Genomic DNA, 19635 nt, shown 5'->3' on the forward strand with positions numbered 1-19635 from the left:
ATAAAGAAAAAGAGTTGATGTAACCTAAGCAGGAATGACAGTGAGTCCTTTATCCTGATTTTCTTGCCTGTATTCTTCAGACTAGGATCTAACTTCTTGCCTTCTGAACTGGGCAGAAAGCAGGAGGACAGAAAAGCTCCACAAGTTGGGCCGCCAAGAACTTCTGGAGAGTAGGGACTCCAGGCACAACTGGCATCTGTGGTGAAGCATCACCCCAAGAAAACGAGGGTTCTCTGAGTTCTGCACACTGAATGGTGATATTCCCATTCCCCCTAAAGTGCCCAAGAGGAAAGATGTACAGACAACTGGGGAACCACCAGTGAAAAATCTGGGCAGCCGTCCTATGGTGAAGACCATTACTCAATGAATCATCTGCTGTTAGTTGTACTCCAAATAGTTTTTAGTACCTCATTCTTCAACTTAAACAGACATTGGAGGACATCCTGCAATAGGACCAGTAATGAAAAAAGAAGCAGAGGCCAGGATACACATGCAGAGGAAATAAAGAGCAAAGAGAAGAAAATTAAAGAAACAAACAAAGAAATGACTCAAGGGAAAATGCAGGGAGCAGAAAAGGCCATTAAAAAAAGAATCTCTGGACAGATGATACAACAGCAGGCATGAAATAAGAGACATTTAGGAAAGGAGAAACGGAGTCATTCAGAGCATAGAAAGTGCAAATAGTAAACCAAAGTGGAAAAAACATCAATCAAATATTCGTTCTTGCAAAGAACAAATGAAGTGAAGAAATGTGCCAAGAAGTAGAATTAAGATATTAAGAAATAGGAAATCAGAAGGAAAGGATATGAAAATCAGAGTATCAATACAGAGGTTCAATATCTGACCAGAAAGGAAGATGAGAAAAAGAAATGAGATTTCTATGAAAAGCAAGGAATTGATCCATTGTCTGCTCTGTTTAATCACTGAGAGGGATTTGGTTCTGAAAGGGAGTTTGTTGAGTGTGAAGTAATAGTAGGGACTAGAAACGGAAGAGATGATTAAAATGAGACAATTGTTAACACTAGGGAAAACAAAATGCTATCCAAGTGCTGTAATTACAGCAAATGACTAAGCTTCACCGTGAACAGTAATTACATATTCACAACATGTAAACACTGCATATTAATTTAATCATTAATGTTTACATAACTGAATTTCGAATTCTGCTGGAGAGTTAAGTGTACACAGAGTGTGGTACAAGGGCAGTAAATTCTTATTTTCCTTTGTAGCAATTTAATAGACACCTTCACAAATTTTAAAAATCAAGCATAACGTGATAGCAATTTAAATATATGAATGTAAGTTGCAGACACATATCTAAAGAAGGCTGCCTCTGAGGACCTAGAAATGAACTGGGGATAGGGATTGGCAGGGCAAAGGTACAGCTGATTTTGGTATATTTTCTATAACTGTCTGAACTTCTAAATGATATCCCTGAATTATACTGACATTTTTTAAATGAAGCGCTTTTCAAGTGAGGGTGTTGGGATGAGACACATGACTCTAGATCGTCAAGTTTGGGATTTGATTTTATTCTACGTATAAAGTTAGCCTATTATGTATCGTATGTATGTATGTATAACATGTTACGGAAAAACCTGAACAAACTTTTTGGCCGGCCCAATATTTCATGAGTGCTGACTGCAGACACAGGGCTCCAGCGCCAGAGACAAAGGAATTTATTCCTTATTGCCAGCGAGCAGCAGGAGCCTCAGGGTCTTTGCTCAACTTCCCCATCATCCTCAGGTCTCGTGGGAACAATACATCAGGCTCAGGTTGGCACAACAGCCCTGCGGGGCTGCCTCACAGCTGTGGAACACTGAGTGGGGGAATCCACTGGTTTTATAGCAAGCTGTAAGCAAGCCTTCTCTTTGTCCAGGGGAAGGTTATCTCATCTCTCAAAATTAGCAGCTACACAAACAGCCATGAGAAATGGCTCAGGTGAAAGTGTTGTCAGGGCCTTACCGTCTTGGTAGGCCCAGCAGGGGGTAAATCTGTGATTTACTAGCTGTGATTTGGGGCAGGTCTCTTTACCTATGAAAAGCTCATTTTTCTTACATGCATGATGGTGAAAATGCTAATCACCTTGAGCCTGAAATAATCTATGTAAAACAGTCAGGATAGTGCCAGGTGTACAATTAGCACTAAAGATTTTAATTTTTATCTTTGCAAAGAGAAAACAAAACCCCAAAAAAGCTTAAGTTCTGGTCTTTTCCAGAATCCATAAATTAGCAAATTTGAGGACTCTTGCAAATTATCAATCTATCTAAGCCTTGGTTTTATCAGTTGAAAATGGGGATGGTAACGTCCTATCCACAAGATAATGGAAGCACATCATAGGCAGTTTAATATTATCTGCTGCTTCATTTACTGATACTACTAATATGTACCAGGACATCCAACCCTGCTACTTACAGTGCAGAAGCATTATTGCATGAACCATTAAATAAATACCAGGAAGAAACTTTACATCAAAAATACCATATGCATTGTTGTAAAGGAGAAACTAACACACTATTGTAAAGCAGTTATACTCAAATAAAGATGTTAAAAAAAATATTAAAAAAAAATACCATATGTGGCGAATTGTCAAAGATCATAACACAATTTGAACTTTTACTTAAGCTAAATACAACGACTTTCTTTGAAATTCAGTTGTGAAAAGAATTAAAGTTTCCTTGTACAATATGTACTTATTTTTTGAACTTTGACAGACATTAATTTTTTAAAAGACAAGGCAAACTTATTTCAACAGATGCTTTTTTTATTCAACAGATGCTTTTTAAGGGGCTGTTTATTCAAAGGAAATCAATTTACAATGCCATAAAATATATGTTGTAAGGAGAATTCTGCATGTGTGTGATAATATATTTTTTTCTGAAAAGGTCCAAACTTATATCAGCCTCCTGAAGGGACCGTCAACAATACTGGGTTTGCACTGTGTTGGGTTAATAAGCTTTATGATCTTCTCTATCATCGGATGACAACAAGTCTCCAATTAGAACGCTAATACCAATGTTCCTTCTAATGCTCCAACGACGTAATCTCTCCTGAGAATTATTTACTCTGTAGAATGATTCATGATAAAATATCAAATCGCTCAAGCAAATATGTAAAATCCATGGGCAAATTCCTTATATTTTCTAAAGTTAACTGATTTTTGGGGGAAGAATCATTTACGTATCTTTTACTTTAAATTTAATAACGAATAGTGTGTGAAATGTATCATTTCCTGTGTTATAGAAATAGATATTTTAAAAGTCATATTAATTAGATAACTCATTTTCATGAAAAATATTCTGATGCCTTTGAAAGGCAGTAGACTTGAAGGTTAAGGGCATAGAATGGACAGCTAGACCCCCAGAGCGTCTAATTCAGCTCTATCAATTTCTGCTTTGTAATATCAGGTGAGTTAACCTCTTAATCTCCTCATCTCTACATAAAGGTAATGTAGCTTACCTGTCTTATAAATTCATGTTAAGAAAGAAATGAGTTGAGACAGATATAAAGTATTTAAAATAGTGCCTACCACATAGTAAGCAAAAGTTGTATTACCTAGTATGATATTACAGATAATACTTCAAAGCTGATAGCTAAGAGGCAATTGTCCTTATAACACTAAATTTAGAAATATTAAAAACTATTAAAATACTTATCTTTTGCATAAGGAACTTAAAGTGGAGTCAGAAAGCCTTTTTTAATACTTCAATTAATGGTTGCGATAGCATACTCTGGGCAGTGTTTGTTTGAAAATTGGTAATACCTTGATTTTAATGAGGTGAATTGTTTGTCATAGATTATAGTCATTTTTTTTAACATGACTGCTTCACTAAGCCAAGAATTTTTAAGGGGAAAATTAAAAAAACGCACATCCTGTTTGTGTGTCTTGTCTCAGAAAAGAGAACTCTATGTCCTCTCTTACACAAGAAGATATTTCCAAAACAGGAGAATGCGATTAATTACCTCTTGATTTAGTTTTCTTTTGAAGTGGTCAGGACAAATCTTTAATTTATATGTAATGTTTTGATAAAGAAATTCAGGATCACATTCACCAAGGCGACACATTTTTTTATCCCTGTGCTGTTAAAGAAGCCATTGTACTGTACCTTAAGCAAAAAGAAAGTCAATAAATAGACTTTTTCAGGATATGAGTTATGACAGAAGTTCTACAAACAGTGTTTTTCTTTGCCAAATAATTCCTTCCGGGGTCTTTTTTTTTTTTTTTTAAAGAATTATGTAATGTCTTTTTTTACGCCAGAAGAACAGCTAGGATATGAATTTGACATCACAAGCATGGTGAGATCTGGAAAAGATTCTGAGAATGCTATTTACTTCCATACAAAAGGTCACAGGATTAATTCTCTAAGCCAACATTTGAAACTGGCTGGCTGGAGAGTCTTGGATGTTTGGAAAATTAATGGGTGTACGTTCAAAACGTATTTGTTCATATACTTCTAATAAACAGTTTTATAAGACAGAGAACATTGTGTCCAGCTGATTTTACAATTGCCTTTTGAAGAGAGAGCTTTGCAAATGGACAAGATCACACTTACAGGATCACTTAACCTAGCTGAGTGAGGAGAAAACTGCGTTTGAAGAATAAATTCTGTGAATTATTTTAGTGTGCTCTGGACTCTGACTTGAATGAATTGTCAGGTGATCCCCTGGGACTCTTAAAAATCCAGCAGCTTCACATCTGTCCGTTTATGTCTCTCAAATGATGTCACTGGGGCCCCACCAAGAGTATTCAATGTCAAACATACATCATTATAACTTTATGTCTATGGGCTACATAAAAATGTCACTTTGGAGAATGTGGTTACATTTAGTGGAGCTGACGGCTATTTTTTGTTCAAGCTTTAAACAGTTTCTTATCAGTGGTTTAATTCAGTCATCTTTGTGTGCATCCTATATAATTGGGGGGAGGAGAAGATGGGGAAGTCTGGGGTTGGCAGAATGTACTAATAATCCTTAATAACTAATGTGGACTTAGCGTTGACTATGTGTCAAGCACTCGGCTGAGCGTTTTACATGTATTAACTCATGTATTGGTCACAATATGTCTCCAGAGTAAGCACTATTATTATCTTCCTTTTGGAGGTGTGAAAACTGAAATAGAGTGAAATGAAGTGATCTGAGACCATAAACTCTATGGTCACAGACTTTATGTGAATGACTCAGCCTAGGTGCCCACTAATATATTGCATTTCAATGGGAAAACTTTCAATAAAAGGGGCTGGCTAGAGAGTTCTCCGAAAGGAACTTCATTAGAATAAACTTAGGTTTGTTTGGATCTGGGCCTCTTTTTCTCACGTCCGGAAACTACAAATTCTTGGTAATCCTTGAAGATACCTCAGTAATATACTTTTCGAAGAAAAAGACACTCAAGAGTAGTGAATTATCTGGAATGCCGACATACTAAAGCTTTCTGGAAGGGGGATAAGTGGGTGGAACGCTGGGGTGGCCATCAAGTCATCTCACTTTGTGGGAAGCCACATCAGAAGTTCAGTTGTTGAGCATGGAATTGTGTCCCACGTATTCGAGAGGGCTATTTCATGGCCCTGATAAGATCGGGTGAAATGCTCGAATTCCGTGACAGGGAAGCCCTCTCTAACACCTAGAATTTTGGAGACCTCCAGATTCGGAGTGTTTTACTCTAGGTGTTCACTGAGAAGTTCTTCAGTGTAGTTACAAAGACGATGAAAGTCGTCAGACAAACTGCTTCCCTGCACCCAGCCTTTAGCACACTCACACTCCAAACCCTGGATCTCCTTCCCTCCTCAGGGGTGCTGTCCCAGTGATTTGGGAGAAGTGTGTCTTTGGCCTTTGGTATTCGTTTTATAAAACTCACACTCATATCTTTTTTAAGGGTCTCAGACACCTCTAGTCCTCTCTGAAGGAAAACATAAATAGATAAATTAAAAAAACGTGATTGCACGTTTATATATACAGCTTTTCTTTCCCCCCAAACCAGACTGATGTAAAAGGATATACAGTTGTTTTGCAGTAAATAACATACCCAAGCTGGAGCAAATTTTATTTGAGTAGATGTTAGTCATTACCAAAGCAACATGGTTGTCCAATTGTACCTTGACCAATAGAATATTAATATGATATTATAAATTTCTTTTAAAATTTATTACTTTGAATTCTTTCAGATTGACGTTAACGCTCTCCTGTCCAATGGATCTCAAGAATTTTCCAATGGATGTACAAACCTGTACTATGCAAATGGAAAGCTGTAAGTAGGAACAACTTCCTTTTTCTGAATACTTTAAAACAAGAGAGTAGATGTATATTTGATGGGTTATATAGATAATTTATTTTGTCATTGTTTTTGTTTGACGTTTACTAAATGGGCATGTTACCCTCTACATGGTATGGAAAGGAAATGATGTCTGTCAGCACATGCACTCTATACTGTGATAAAGAAGTAAATTCAGGACTAGAAATAACAGTTTTAAAGCTTGAAAAACAGCTATTCTCTCTATCCAAATCAAAGAGAAAAAGGATGATAACCATTAAAAACAGACTAACATTCTTTTTAATGGAGTGTCTGCTGTAGTCCAAGCATTTTGAATATTTTATTTCTCATACTCACAACAAAGATGTTGTTATCCCCATGTTTCCACATATGCAGATGGTCACTTTGAGTGATTTTGCCCCAATTTATGGAGGGGGTAACAACAAACCATCTGGCTTCAAAGACTATGCTTACTCTGAGCCGTTCTGTTGACCCCTCAGAATTTCTCAGAGAGTACACCGCTGGCTGTGTTGTGTGTTATCTCCGGAGAAAAGACATTTCTCACACTTTATCAGAGATTTATCCAAGCTTATAGGCGTTTCTTTAAATTTCTTCTTTCAAAGTGGATCCGTGTGCATCACGGATTAAATGTTAACGCACGAAAACTTCAGGTCCTTCTGTTTCTCTGCACTTATCTATAGAATCAGCCCAAACTTAATTGGTTTTCAGTGCTTAATGCCATACGGAAAGTAAGCATTATGCAATATTTTTCTTGTTATACTATGTTATATCAAGAAAAAAAATGTCTGTTTGACATATTCCTTGAGAAAAATTTGCAGGTGGATCTTCAGACTTGTAGGCCTCAGAGGCCAGGTCTGTAGCGCCGCGGAGCTGCCACTAGATGGCGTGCCTATGTCGTGGGGGGATGCAACCCGCCCTCCATATTTGGTGATTCTTATTAACGTGAGGAAGTGGAAATACCTGTTTCTCTGATAATATCGCCTTCTTGTTAAATTCAAATGCATTACTTTTATAGGTAGTTCTTAAATATTAATCATACTCATGGACAAATTACTAAATTAAATGAAAGGAAAATAAAAATCTAGTTTTAGTTGGGGGAGCTATTTAGCAAAAAATGCGGGGTGGTGGTGGGGAGCAAGACAGGATTCCCAGCAGTGTGCATTTCTAACTGTTCCAGGAAACCATTTTTTAAAATTAATTAATTAATTCGTTTATTTATTTTTGGCTGCATTGGGTCTTTGTTGCTGCGTGTGGGCTTTCTCTAGTTTCCGTGAGTGGGGCCTACTCTTCATCGCGGTGTGTGGGCTTCTCGTTGCGGGGGCTTCTCCTGTTGTGGAGCGCGAGATCTAGGCGCAGTTGTGGCACGCAGGCTCAGTAGTTGTGGCTCGCGAGCTCAGTAGTTGTGACACACGGGCTTAGTTGCTCCGCAGCATGTGGGATCTTCCCGGACCAGGGCTCGAACCCATATCCCCTGCACTGGCAGGCGGATTCTTAACCACTGTGCCACCAGGGAAGTCCCCAGGAAGGCATTTTGAGGACAGGCATCGTGGTTGCAAAATTAGGTACATGGGAGAGTATCGAGAAAAAAAGTCATATGAAAAATAGTCTAAGACAGACCGGTTCCGTAATTACTAAACCAAGGATGCTGGATGTTATCCAATAGTGAGGAGCTATTCAAGATGTAGGAGCAAGAAAATGAGTTGGCCAATATTATGCTGTTAATTCCCTCAGCCAGAGGAACCAAGGTTATTTAAGAAGGTTTCATAAATTCGAAGAAAAAGAATAAAAGAAGGGACAAAAAGGAACAATGTGGAAGGTAGGAACAGTACAGGTTGATGCTGTAGAGAAGGCAAAATGTTATCTTTACCTTCTTAGGCTCTTCAGGCTGGGCCTGAAAATTAAACGGAGATAGGACAGATTAACAGAAGAAAAGGATACCCATTTATTTAATGTTAAGTTTTACATAACGCAGAATCATAAGGAGATGACTAGTCAAGGAAGTGGCCAAACCTAAGTGCTTTTATACCAGGTTGAACAAAGAGAAGCAATTGTGGAAAAGTACCTAGACTGTGTGGGGAAACTAAAAGAAGACGAGAATTATTTTAAAAGGTCTGTGTGTACAGAATTCTCTTGGCTTTGATTCCTGGTACGGGGAGCACATCTTTCACGTGGGAGTTTTTATCTACAGTTTTCAGGAAAAAAAGGGGAGATTAGAATGGTCTTCTTGCATCTGCTGTTTTTCAGGTGCCTTTAGTTCAAAATAATCCTTCTGCTAAAGTGGCATATTTGGGGGGCACATATTCCACCATTCTTCATTCACTTCAATACAAAGTGGATGCAAAGGCTCTGGGAGTGAGTGAGTCAGAGCTAAAGAGCTTTCATAGGTGGAATCGTTTTGGAAATACTGACAGAGAAAGAAAACATAGAATAAGTAAATGTTGAAGGGAATATTGATAAATCCAGTCTTAATATATTTGTGGTTCAGGAAATTTAGGTGTAAAGCCAAAGGGAAGAGTGAGAACTGAAGACATACTATTAACAGCCATCTACAGAGTGGTTCAACCATAACGAAATTTTTAACGGAGAGAATGCACAGATGAAAACAAACACACAAAGAAGAGCCAATGCTTAACAAAGGCCTTCATTTCGAGGTTGTTGGAAGGAATTCCAGTCAAGGGGTTGTCATAGATAGCAAATTAAAATCGCAATCATGCAATCTCAAAAGAGAAGGGGCAGCTGAGGAGATCTGTTTAAGAGCATCAAGTGCTGTGAAATGGTGTGTTTTTTTAAAAGTACTTGAAAAAAGTCATTTTTATTGATGATAAAGACAAATATGATTAGAATGATGAGGCTCAAAGCTGGATTCTAAAAAGTTTTAAGACAAAGGGGGAGCATGATGAGCAAGTGGTACCAGTGAGTGAAATCCATAGTTCCATGAATGTTAGTTATTACAGATGAGAGAGTACAGGGCCTAAGGACAGCTGGGTCACTGGACTTCTTTAGAATAAGGAAAGCATTCTGGGCTATTTTGCAGACACACATGCTCATGTAACAAGACCTTTTGTCTTCCTGCCTTTCCCAGAACATTTCCAAATCAATCAGAAACCCAATGTGGGAAAGCAAAGCCTCTTGTTGCCTCCACCTTATTTCTTAATTTCTTTATCAAGAGTTGGTAGACTGCCTCAAGTATCCCTTTCATATTTCAGTCATTAAACACTTCCTGCCCCCTTATTAGAAATTAATTTAGCTCACAATAGAGATACTGTTTGTTAAACTCGTTTAGCAGATGCTAAGAAAATCCTGTCAGAGTAAAAGCTACTGAAGTCAAATTCTTCAAGGTGTTTTTCTTAAACTGTTTTATTTATTTATTTATTAGCATCTTTATTGGACTATAATTGCTTTACAATGTTGTGTTAGTTGCTGCTGTATAACAAAGTAAATCAGCCATAGGCATACATATATTCCCATATCTCCTCCCTCTTGCGTCTCCGTCCCACCCTCCCTATCCCACCCCTCTAGGTGGACACAAAGCACTGAGCTGATCTCCCTGTGCTATTCGGCTGCTTCCCACTAGCTATCTATCTTACATTTGGTAGTGTGTATATGTCCATGCCACTCTCTCACTTCGTCCCAGCATACCCTTCCCCCTCCCCACGTCCTCAAGTCCATTCTCTACATCTGTGTTTTTATTCCTGTCCTGCCCCTAGGTTCTTCAGAACCTTTTTTTTTTTTTAGATTCCATTTATATGTGTGAGCATATGGTATTTGTTTTTCTCTTTTTGACTTACTTCACTCTGTATGACAGTCTCTAGGTCCATCCACCTCACTGCAAATAACTCAATTTCATTTCTTTTTATGGCTGAGTAATATTCCATTGTATATATGTGCCACATCTTCTTTATCCATTCATCTGTCAATGGACCCTTAGGTGGCTTCCATGTCCTGGCTATTGTAAATAGAGCTGCAATGAACATTGTGGTACATGACTCTTTGAATTATGGTTTTCTCAGGGTATATGCCCAGTAGTGGGATTGCTGGGTCATATGGTAGTTCTATTTTTAGTTTTTTAAGGAACCTCTGTACTGTCTTCCATAGTGGCTGTATCAATTTACAAACCCTCTTAAAGTGTTTTAGAGCCTTTACTCACATCTTCTTTTGTTTTTAAATAGCGGCTTAAAATGATGAAAGCCTTAAGAGTTAAACCTACTGTAAAGGAAATGCTGTAAGAAACTTAATATCTACTGTTGAATAAATTATGACAGCAAAGGGGAAAAAGAAGACAAATTGGGTTTAGAGGCGTGGAAAACAAACAAAAAGAAATATAATTTAAAAGGCAAAAGTCTTAATGACCTGTGATGATACAACTTTCTTAAATTTAATAAATGTTTAATAAGGATGTCACTTGTCAGGACAGTTTTAAATGACCTGGGGAGTGTTCATTCACTTAAGTACCAATCAAAAAATATCTATCAAATACCTAATGTATTCCACGTAATATGTTGGTGATACAAAAATATACAAAATAAACACTGTGATTGCTTGGTTTGGAGTGTAAAGAAATTGTTAGTTTATTTCTCTTTCTTTCTAGTACTCATTTTTCACTCTCAAAGTCCAGCCAGAAAATACAGGCCAATTACCACGAAAATTTGCATTTCCAAAGTTTACATCAGTAGAAACCTAATAAAATATTAAAGCATATATGCTGGAGAGAGCATTCTACAATAAAGCCCTGCTTTTCACTAAGGGTTTTATTTAATTTTAAAAATAGTATGTAATTTGCACCCCAATTTGTGTGTGCATTTGTTGCTGATAACATATAAAACTGAGTAGTGGAGGGCAGAGTCAAGATGGTGGCATGGGAAGACACAGAGTTCATGTCTCCCCACAACTAGGGCACCTGCCAGACGCTGGTGGGAGACCTCAGTGCCCAAGGAGATGGGAGGAACCCCCAAGTGAACCAGTAGGACATGGGGAGACTGAGGGGGAAGAAGTGGAGGCCGGACAGGACTCCACTCCCTGTGGGGTGGCTGGGAGTGGGGAGGGGTTCTCACACCTGGAGGGACCCTCGAGGGCTCAGATCAGGGGGGAGCATGCTGAGTGGTTCCCCTGCCCAATCAACTGGGGAAGACTGCTGGGCTCTTGGGCTGGTCCTACGCTCTCAGAGGCTCCCTCCAGGCCATGTGGGTCCTGCGGGCATAGGAGGGAGATGGGGATGGGGGTGGGGGAGGGAGAACAGGAGAGGAAAGCGGGAGGGGCCCTCCAAGACCAGAGTAGGGGGAGAGGAGCGGAGGGCGTTTGCCCCACCCACTCAGGCCAAGGAAGCCTGCTGGGCTCTCAGGCCAGGTCCCCTGCCCTCTGAGATCAGAGGCACACGTGGGCCCTTTCTGTGGAGTGGGGCTTAGGCTGAAGCCCCACCCCACAACCCCCCAGGCTCTTTTCCAGCCCTGTGGGTCCTAAGCATAGGCCCTGCCCACCACCTAAACCCAGGCCCTGACCAAGCCCCGTCCCCCACAACCAAGGACTTTTCCGCCTTTTTTCTTTTTTTCCCTTCTCCTCTTTTTCACTATTGTGGTTCTGTTTTAAATTCCTGTTGTTGTTTCATCTATATTTTTATTTTTATATTCTTACTAATATATCTGTTACTTTTCTAGTCTAATTTTATTTTTTACTCTTTGTTACTGTTCTCCTTTTATTTTTTCTGTTTTGCCACCCCACACAGCTTGTGGGATCTTTGTTCATGAGCTGGGGGTCAGGCCAAAGCTCCTGCGGTGGGAGCTCTGATTCCAAACCACTGGACTAACAGAGAACCTCAGACCTCAGGGACTATTCATTGGAGTGAGGTCTCCTGGGGGTCCTCATATTGGCACCAAGACCCAGCTTTACCCAACAGCCTACAAACTCCAGTGTTGGAAGCCTCAGGCGAAACAACCAGTAAGACAGGGACATAAGCCCACCCACCAAAAAAAAAAAGAGATGGCAAAAAATATGTCACAGATGAAGGAGCAATGTAAAAACCTACAAGACCAAATAAATGAAGAGGAAATAGGCAATCTACCTGAAAAAGAATTCAGAGTCATGATAGTAAAGATGATCCAGAATCTTGAAAATAGAATGGAAGCACAGATTGAGAAAGTACAAGAAATGTTTAACAAAGATCTAGAAGAACTAAAGAACAAACAAACAGAGAAGAACAATACAATAACTGAAATGAAAAATATAGAAGAAGAAATCAATAACAGAATAACTGAGAGAGAAGAACTAGTAAGTGAGCTAGTGGAAATAACTGCTGAGGAACAGAATACAGAAAAAAGAATGAAAAGAATTGAAGACAATCTCAGAGACCTCTGGGAAACACTAAACGAACCAACATTCAAATTATAGGGGTTCCAGAAGAAGAAGAGAAAAAGAAATGGTCTTAGAAAATATTTGAAGAGATTATAATGGAAAACTTCCCTAACATGGGAAAGGAAATAGTCACCTAAGTCCAAGAAATGTAGAGAGTCCCATACAGAATAAACCCTAGGAGAAACACACCAAGACACATATTAATCAAACTAACAAAAATTAAATTCAATGAAAATATATTAAAAGCAGCAAGGGAAAAGCAAAAAATAACATACAAAGGAATCACCAAAAGGTTATCAGCTGATTTTTCAGCAGAAACTCTGCAGGCCAGAAGGGAGTGGCAGGATATACTTAAAGTGATGAAAGAGAAAAACATACAAACAAGATTACGCTACCCAACAAGGACCTCATTTAGATTCGATGGAGAAATCAAAAGCTTTTCAGACAAGCAAAAGCTAGGAGAATTCAGCACCACCAAACCAGCTTTACAACAAATGCTAAAGAAACTTCCCTAGGCAAGAAACACAAGAGAAGAAAAAGACCCACAAAAACAAACCCAAAACAATTTAAAAAATGGTAATAGGAACATACATATCAATAATAACCTTGAATATAAATGGATTAAATGCCCCAACTAAAAGACACAGACTGGCTGAATGGATGCAAAAACAAGACCCATATATATGCTGTCTACAAGAGACCCAGTTCAGACCTAGGGACACATACAGACGGAAAGTGAAGGGATAGAAAAAGATATTCCATGCATATGGAAGTCAAAAGAAAGTAGGAGTAGCAATAGTCGTATCTGATAAAATAGACTTTAATATAAAGACTCTTACAAGAGAGAAGGAAGGACACTACATAATGATCAAGGGATCAATCCAAGAAGATATAACAATTACAAATGTTTATGCACCTAACATAGGAGAACCTTAATACATAAGCCAAATGTTAACAAACATGAAAGGGGAAATCAACAGTAACACAATAATAGTAGGGAACTTTAACAGCCCACTTACACCAATGGACAGATCATCCACAGAGAAAATAAATAAAGAAACACAAGCTTTAAATGACACAATAGACCAGATAGATTTAATTGATATTTATAGAACACTCTCCCCAAAAGTGGCAGAATACACATGCTTCTCAAGTGCACATGGAACATTCTCCAGGATAGATCACATCTTGGGTCACAAATCAAGCCTCTGAAAATTTAAGAAAACTGAAATCATATCAAGCATCTTTTCTGACCACAACACCATGTGATTGGAAATCAATTACAGGAAAAAAACTGTAAAAACCACAAATACATGGAGACTAAACAGTGCACTACTAAATAACCAAGAGATCACTGAAGAAATCAAAGAAGAAATTTAAAAATACATAGAAACAAATGACAATGAAAACACGACAACTCAAAACCTGTTGTGTGCAGCAAAAGCAGTTCTAAGAGGGAGGTTTATAGCAATTCAGTCTCACATCAAGAAAAAGAAAAATCTCAAGTAAACAATCTAACCCTACAACTAAAGCAACTAGAGAAAGAAAAATAAAGAAAACCCAAAGTCAATGGGCTTCCCTGGTGGCGCAGTGGTTGAGAGTCTGCCTGCCGATGCAGGGGATACGGGTTCATGCCCCGGTCTGGGAAGATCCCACATGCCGCGGAGCGGCTGGGCCCATGAGCCATGGCGGCTGAGCCTGCGTGTCCGGAGCCTGTGCTGCGCAATGGGAGAGGCCACAACAGTGAGAGGCCTGCGTAATGCAAAAAAAAAAAGAAAACCCAAAGTCAGTAGAAGAAAAAAAATCAAAAGATCAGAGCAGAAATAAATGAAATAGAAATGAAGAAAACAATAGCAAAGATCAGTAGAGCTAAAAGTTGGTTCTTTGAGAAGATAAACAAAATTGATAAACCATTAGCCAAACTCATCAAGAAGAAAAAGGGAGAGGATGCAAATCAATAACATTAGAAATGAAAAAGGAGGAATCACAACTCACACTGCAGAAATTCAAAGGATTATAAGAGACTACTACAAATAGCTATATGCCAGTAAAATGGACAACCATGAAGAAATGGACAAATTCTTGGAAAGGTACAATTTTCCAAGACTAAACCAGGAAGAATTAGAAAATATAAACAGACCTATCACAAGTAATAAAATTGAAACTGTAATTAAAAATCTTCCAACAAACAAAAGTTCAGGACCAGGTGGCTTCACAGGAGAATTCTATCAAACAGTTACAGAAGAGCTAACACCGATACTTCTCAAACTCTTCCAAAAAATTGCAGAGGGAGGACACTCTCAAATTTGTTCTATGAAACCACCATCACCCTGATACCAAAACCAGAAAAAGATATCACAAAAAAGAAAATTATAGACCAATATCACTGATGAACATAGATGCAAAAATCCTGAACAAAATACTTGCAAACAGAATCCAACAAAATATTAAAAGGATCATACACCATGATCAAGTGGGATTTATCCCAGGAATGCAAGGATTCATCACATATACAAATCAATCAATGTGGTACATCATATTAACAAATTAAGGAATTAAAAACCACATGAACATCTCAACAAATGCAGAAAAAGCTTTTGACAAAATTCAACACGCATTTATGATAAAAACTCTCCAGAAAATGGGCATAGAGGGAACCTACCTCAACATAATAAAGGCCATATATGACAAATGCACAGCAAACATCATACTCAATGGTGAAAAACTGAAAGCATTTCCACTAAGATCAGGAACAAGACAAGGATGTGCACTCTCACCACTCTTATTCAACATAGTTTTGAAACTCCTAGCCAGTGCAACCAAAGAAAAGAAATAAAAGTAATACAAATTGGAAAAGAAGTAAAACTGTCACTGTTTGCCAATGACATGATACTATACACAGAAAATCCAAAAGATGCCACCAGAAAACTACTAGAACTAATCAACGAATTTGGTAAAGTTTCAGGATACAAAATTAATGCACAGAAATCTCTGGCATTCCTGTACATTACCAATGAAAAATCAGAAAAAGAAATTAAAGAAACAATCCATTTACCATTGCAAAAAAAGAATAAAATACCTAGGAATAAACCTACCTAAGGAGGTGAAAAACTTCTACTCAGAAAACTATAAAACACTGATCAAAGAAATCAAAGATGACATAAACAGATGGAGAAATATACCATGTTCTTGGATTGGGCGAATCAATATTGTGAAGATGACTATACTACCCCAAGCAATCTACAGATTCAGTGCAATCCCTATCAAACTACCAATGGCATTCTTCTCAGAATTAGAAGAAAAAGTTTTACAATTTGTATGGAAACACAGCAGACCCCGAATAGCCAAAGCAATCTTGAGAAAGAAAAAAGGAGCTGGAGGAATCAGGCTCCCTGAATTCAGACTATACCACAAAGCTACAGTAATCAAGACAGTATGGTACTGGCACAAAAACAGAGAGATCAATGGAACAGGATAGAAAGCCCAGAAATAAACCCACACACCTATGGTCACCTAATTTACAACAAAGGAGGCAGGAACATACAATGGAGAAAAGACAGCCTCTTCAGCAAGTGGTGCTGGGAAAACTGGACAGCTATATGTAAAAGAATGAAATTAGAAGACTCCCTAACACCATACACAAAAATAAACTCCAAATGGATTAAAGACCTAAATGTAAGACCAGACACTATAAAACTCTTAGAGGAAAACATAGGAAAAACCCTCTTTGACATAAACCACAGCAAGATCTTTTTTGACTCACCTCCTAGAGTAATGAAATAAAAACAAAAATAAACAAATGGGACCTAAGTAAACTTAAAACCTTTTGCACAGCAAAGGAAACCATAAACAAGACGAAAAGACAATCCTCAGAATGGGAGAAAATATTTGCAAATGAAACAATAGTCTCATCAATTTTTCCAAAATTGCTCTTCTGGAACTGATGGAATATATCTGTGAGTAGTCTGGACACAGACCCTGCTAAAAGTTGCTCTGATGTAGTTAATATTCTCATTTGTGATCAAACCTTCATCATCAATCTGTAATAATCACTGTTTCTGTCATCTCCATTAGAAAATAGCCATGATATAATCCTCTGGATGCAAAAACTCTCTGTTCTTGGAGTTAGCTTTTCACATTTACCTGAAATAATCAGCATTTAGTTAGCAAGTTGTGACTTAGAACACAAAAATATCCCAGTAGTGTGAATTACAATAAAATTGAATAATTTAACAAAATTTTGTTAAATATATAACAAATATTAATTGCCTAAAATAATAGAGAGATAATGCCAAGTGAGTAGAGCTTTAAATTTCTGGTTCATTTGTGATGAGCAATGTAAGACACGCACAACTTCAAATAGTAAAGCCCTCAATACTTCTTGCTATGATGAGTCCATCAAAAGGACATCCCATTTGGAAACATACTAACTTAGGTGAAATTTTATTATTGCAAGCTCTCACAACAGTATGTTAAGATTCCTATAAATTTACCTTTTGTGAGTCAATGCTGATTTTGCCACGTAATTTATTTGAGGTGAAACAGAATAATTTGAAGTTGTTCGCTTTCCGTTATTCAGATATTTTTCTGCACAAATGTCACTTTCATCTTAGGTATATTTGACATTATAGGTGTCAACCTAAATAAAGAGGTAAGTGGAGGGAAGCTTAAATGACCAGAAATTGAGTTTATTCGGGAATAGCAGAGGAAATGCAATTCTGGAAATGCATGCTGTAGCAATCTACTGGCGTGTCCATTGAGGGTCTGAGGTGGACTCTACTTATTGGCAAGGAATGCAAAGAGGGGCAAGTCCAGACAGAGTCCAAGCAGGAAGTTCATTGGCTTGAGAATGGGGAGATGTTCTTGGATGTTTGCTGGTCAGGAGATGTCTCCATTTCTGTAAATCAGGCATTTACTGTTCTTAAGCTCCTTCCAGGGGGTTTGTGCATGAGATTCTCCATTTCATATCATCCGATTTCATTTCATTTTAGATTGAAATCCTTTTACATATAGGCTTTTGTTGTGTATAAAATATCAGGTATCTTTTGCTTCAGTTGGTAATATTCTTCTTTGTTTAAAGTTTTAAAAATAAGTAAAAAGATACTTAAAAATAGAAAAAATATATAAATGACATGAGACAGAGGAACAATGTGGTTTATTTATATGGAAAATTGTAAAATAATAAATAATGAAGTGCAACATCTGCATTTCTATCATCCCGTTTTGCTTGCTCTATGTATGATATGTGAATTTCAATGTTTGAAATCTATTCATTACCATAATGCTAATTGTATTCTCTTGAGTACTTCAATGAAAGTATTGTAGTGATAGACATTTTATAATATTTCACCTTGAAAAGAAATTGAACTCAAAAATTTATAATTTTATCCTCTAGTGTTTATCCAGTCATGTTAAAATTTCTGCTATTTTGTAATGACACTCTACAAATCCTTCTGGAAATAAGACTTTGAATTGGGTTTCCTTGCTAATATCATGTAGGACTTCTCTAGGACTAACCTAGTTTTTGGTTCTTGTAAAGGATTAGTTATACTGAAATACCAGGCATCAAAAAAACCTTGGACAAATCAAAAGCTTATTATAGTGCCTTCCTAGTCTCTACTCAAACTTTAGACAGCATTTAGGTGTTGCAAAACTGACGTTGGCTCACAGAGTCTGTTCGAATAGTTTGGGTCTATGACATAAACAGATTAGTTCACAAATTTGAGCAGATCTGACCCTCCAATCCTCTGATAGGCAGACACAGAATGTTCTTTCACAACCTGGAGTTTATTCCAAAGAGGTAGCCAGGCAGATCCCTCCCATACCTCTCCCAGGGCAGAACCAAATACATTTTCCTCATTAAAATGGGCTCAAGATCAGGTCCTTTTCTGATTTTAGTTGAGATTTCTCACGTGAACTTTAAAACACTGTACATTCAAGGTATGGTAATTTTGTGAAGTTTTAAAAAATGTGAACAATGTTATCAGCATGATTGTTATTTGAGGAGACCAATTAGGAGTCACAAATTTTATTTCTACCATTATCCTAAGAGAGAGAGAGGGAGAAAGGTTACACTGATGGTCTATGATAAAGTCTTTTAGGTCTTCAGAGAGAAATGTAACCCAATGGTGCTGGGTTAGTTACACCAGAGAGTTTTAGAGAAAGTGTAAATACTAAGAAAATAATTTAGCAGGCCTAAGAACTTAAATGAAACCGCATGTAACAACCTGGTTTATGGCAATATTACAAGTTAAATACACAAATTATAAATTACAGTGTTTTAGTTAAATACATTTTGACATGGCAGTTGTTCCTTGTCAGGTTAGTAAAATTTACTGCAGTAATATCTCTCCTGGCAATAGACAGCTAACACCTACCAAGTGTGAGCATTTTCTTCCTTTTTGTCTTTTAAATTCCACCTGTTCCTTAAGAACACAAGATTTGAAATCCCAGTCTCTTTCTCTCTCTCTCTTCCGATTGAGGAAGCTGGACCAAATATGATTCCAGTTCACTTTTAAAACTAAATGTGAATTTATAACTTACTAATAAATCTCAAACTTGTTTTGAACTTAAATGTATGCTCAGCCCACATTTTCTCTTTAAATAAGTATTACTTTTACGATTTCCTCCTGGTATAAAGTATACCTGATGACAGGGGTGACCATATAATTTATCATCAAAATGGGGACACTTAGGAGAATAAATGAAGGGCACCACATGTATTTAAATTTTTATATCTTTGTAATATATATTTATTAACTGACATGATTTTTATATTAGTGGATGAGTATAGTTCTAGGTTTTTAAATATAATCCTTCCTAAACCAAACCAAACTAATTTGGAATCATCTTTAAAGCTGCAATTTTGGTACTAAATTTGAAATTGTTGACACCGTTAGGGGGTCTTGCTATGTAGACTATAATGGTTTTATTAAGAAAATAATCTGTATGCAGTTGAGATAGCTAAAGTACTTGATAATTTTAGAGCTTAATTTTACTTTTCTTTGTATTGAAATAGGTAACTA

The 19635-nt window shown here is 37.4% G+C and overlaps 1 protein-coding gene across 4 annotated transcripts in view; it reads left to right on the plus strand.

The window, feature by feature from the left end:
• Window positions 1-19635, plus strand: part of GLRA3 (glycine receptor alpha 3) — a 173796-nt gene that overhangs the window by 102082 nt on the left and 52079 nt on the right. For all 4 annotated transcript variants that reach the window (XM_067040029.1, XM_059071044.2, XM_059071045.2 and 1 more), the window contains exon 5: window positions 6159-6241. In XM_067040029.1, coding sequence (XP_066896130.1) covers window positions 6159-6241 — 83 coding nt within the window. The remainder of the gene's footprint in view (window positions 1-6158; window positions 6242-19635) is intronic.

This window comes from Kogia breviceps, chromosome 8 (assembly GCF_026419965.1).
Source record: "Kogia breviceps isolate mKogBre1 chromosome 8, mKogBre1 haplotype 1, whole genome shotgun sequence".
NCBI lineage: Eukaryota > Metazoa > Chordata > Mammalia > Artiodactyla > Physeteridae > Kogia > Kogia breviceps.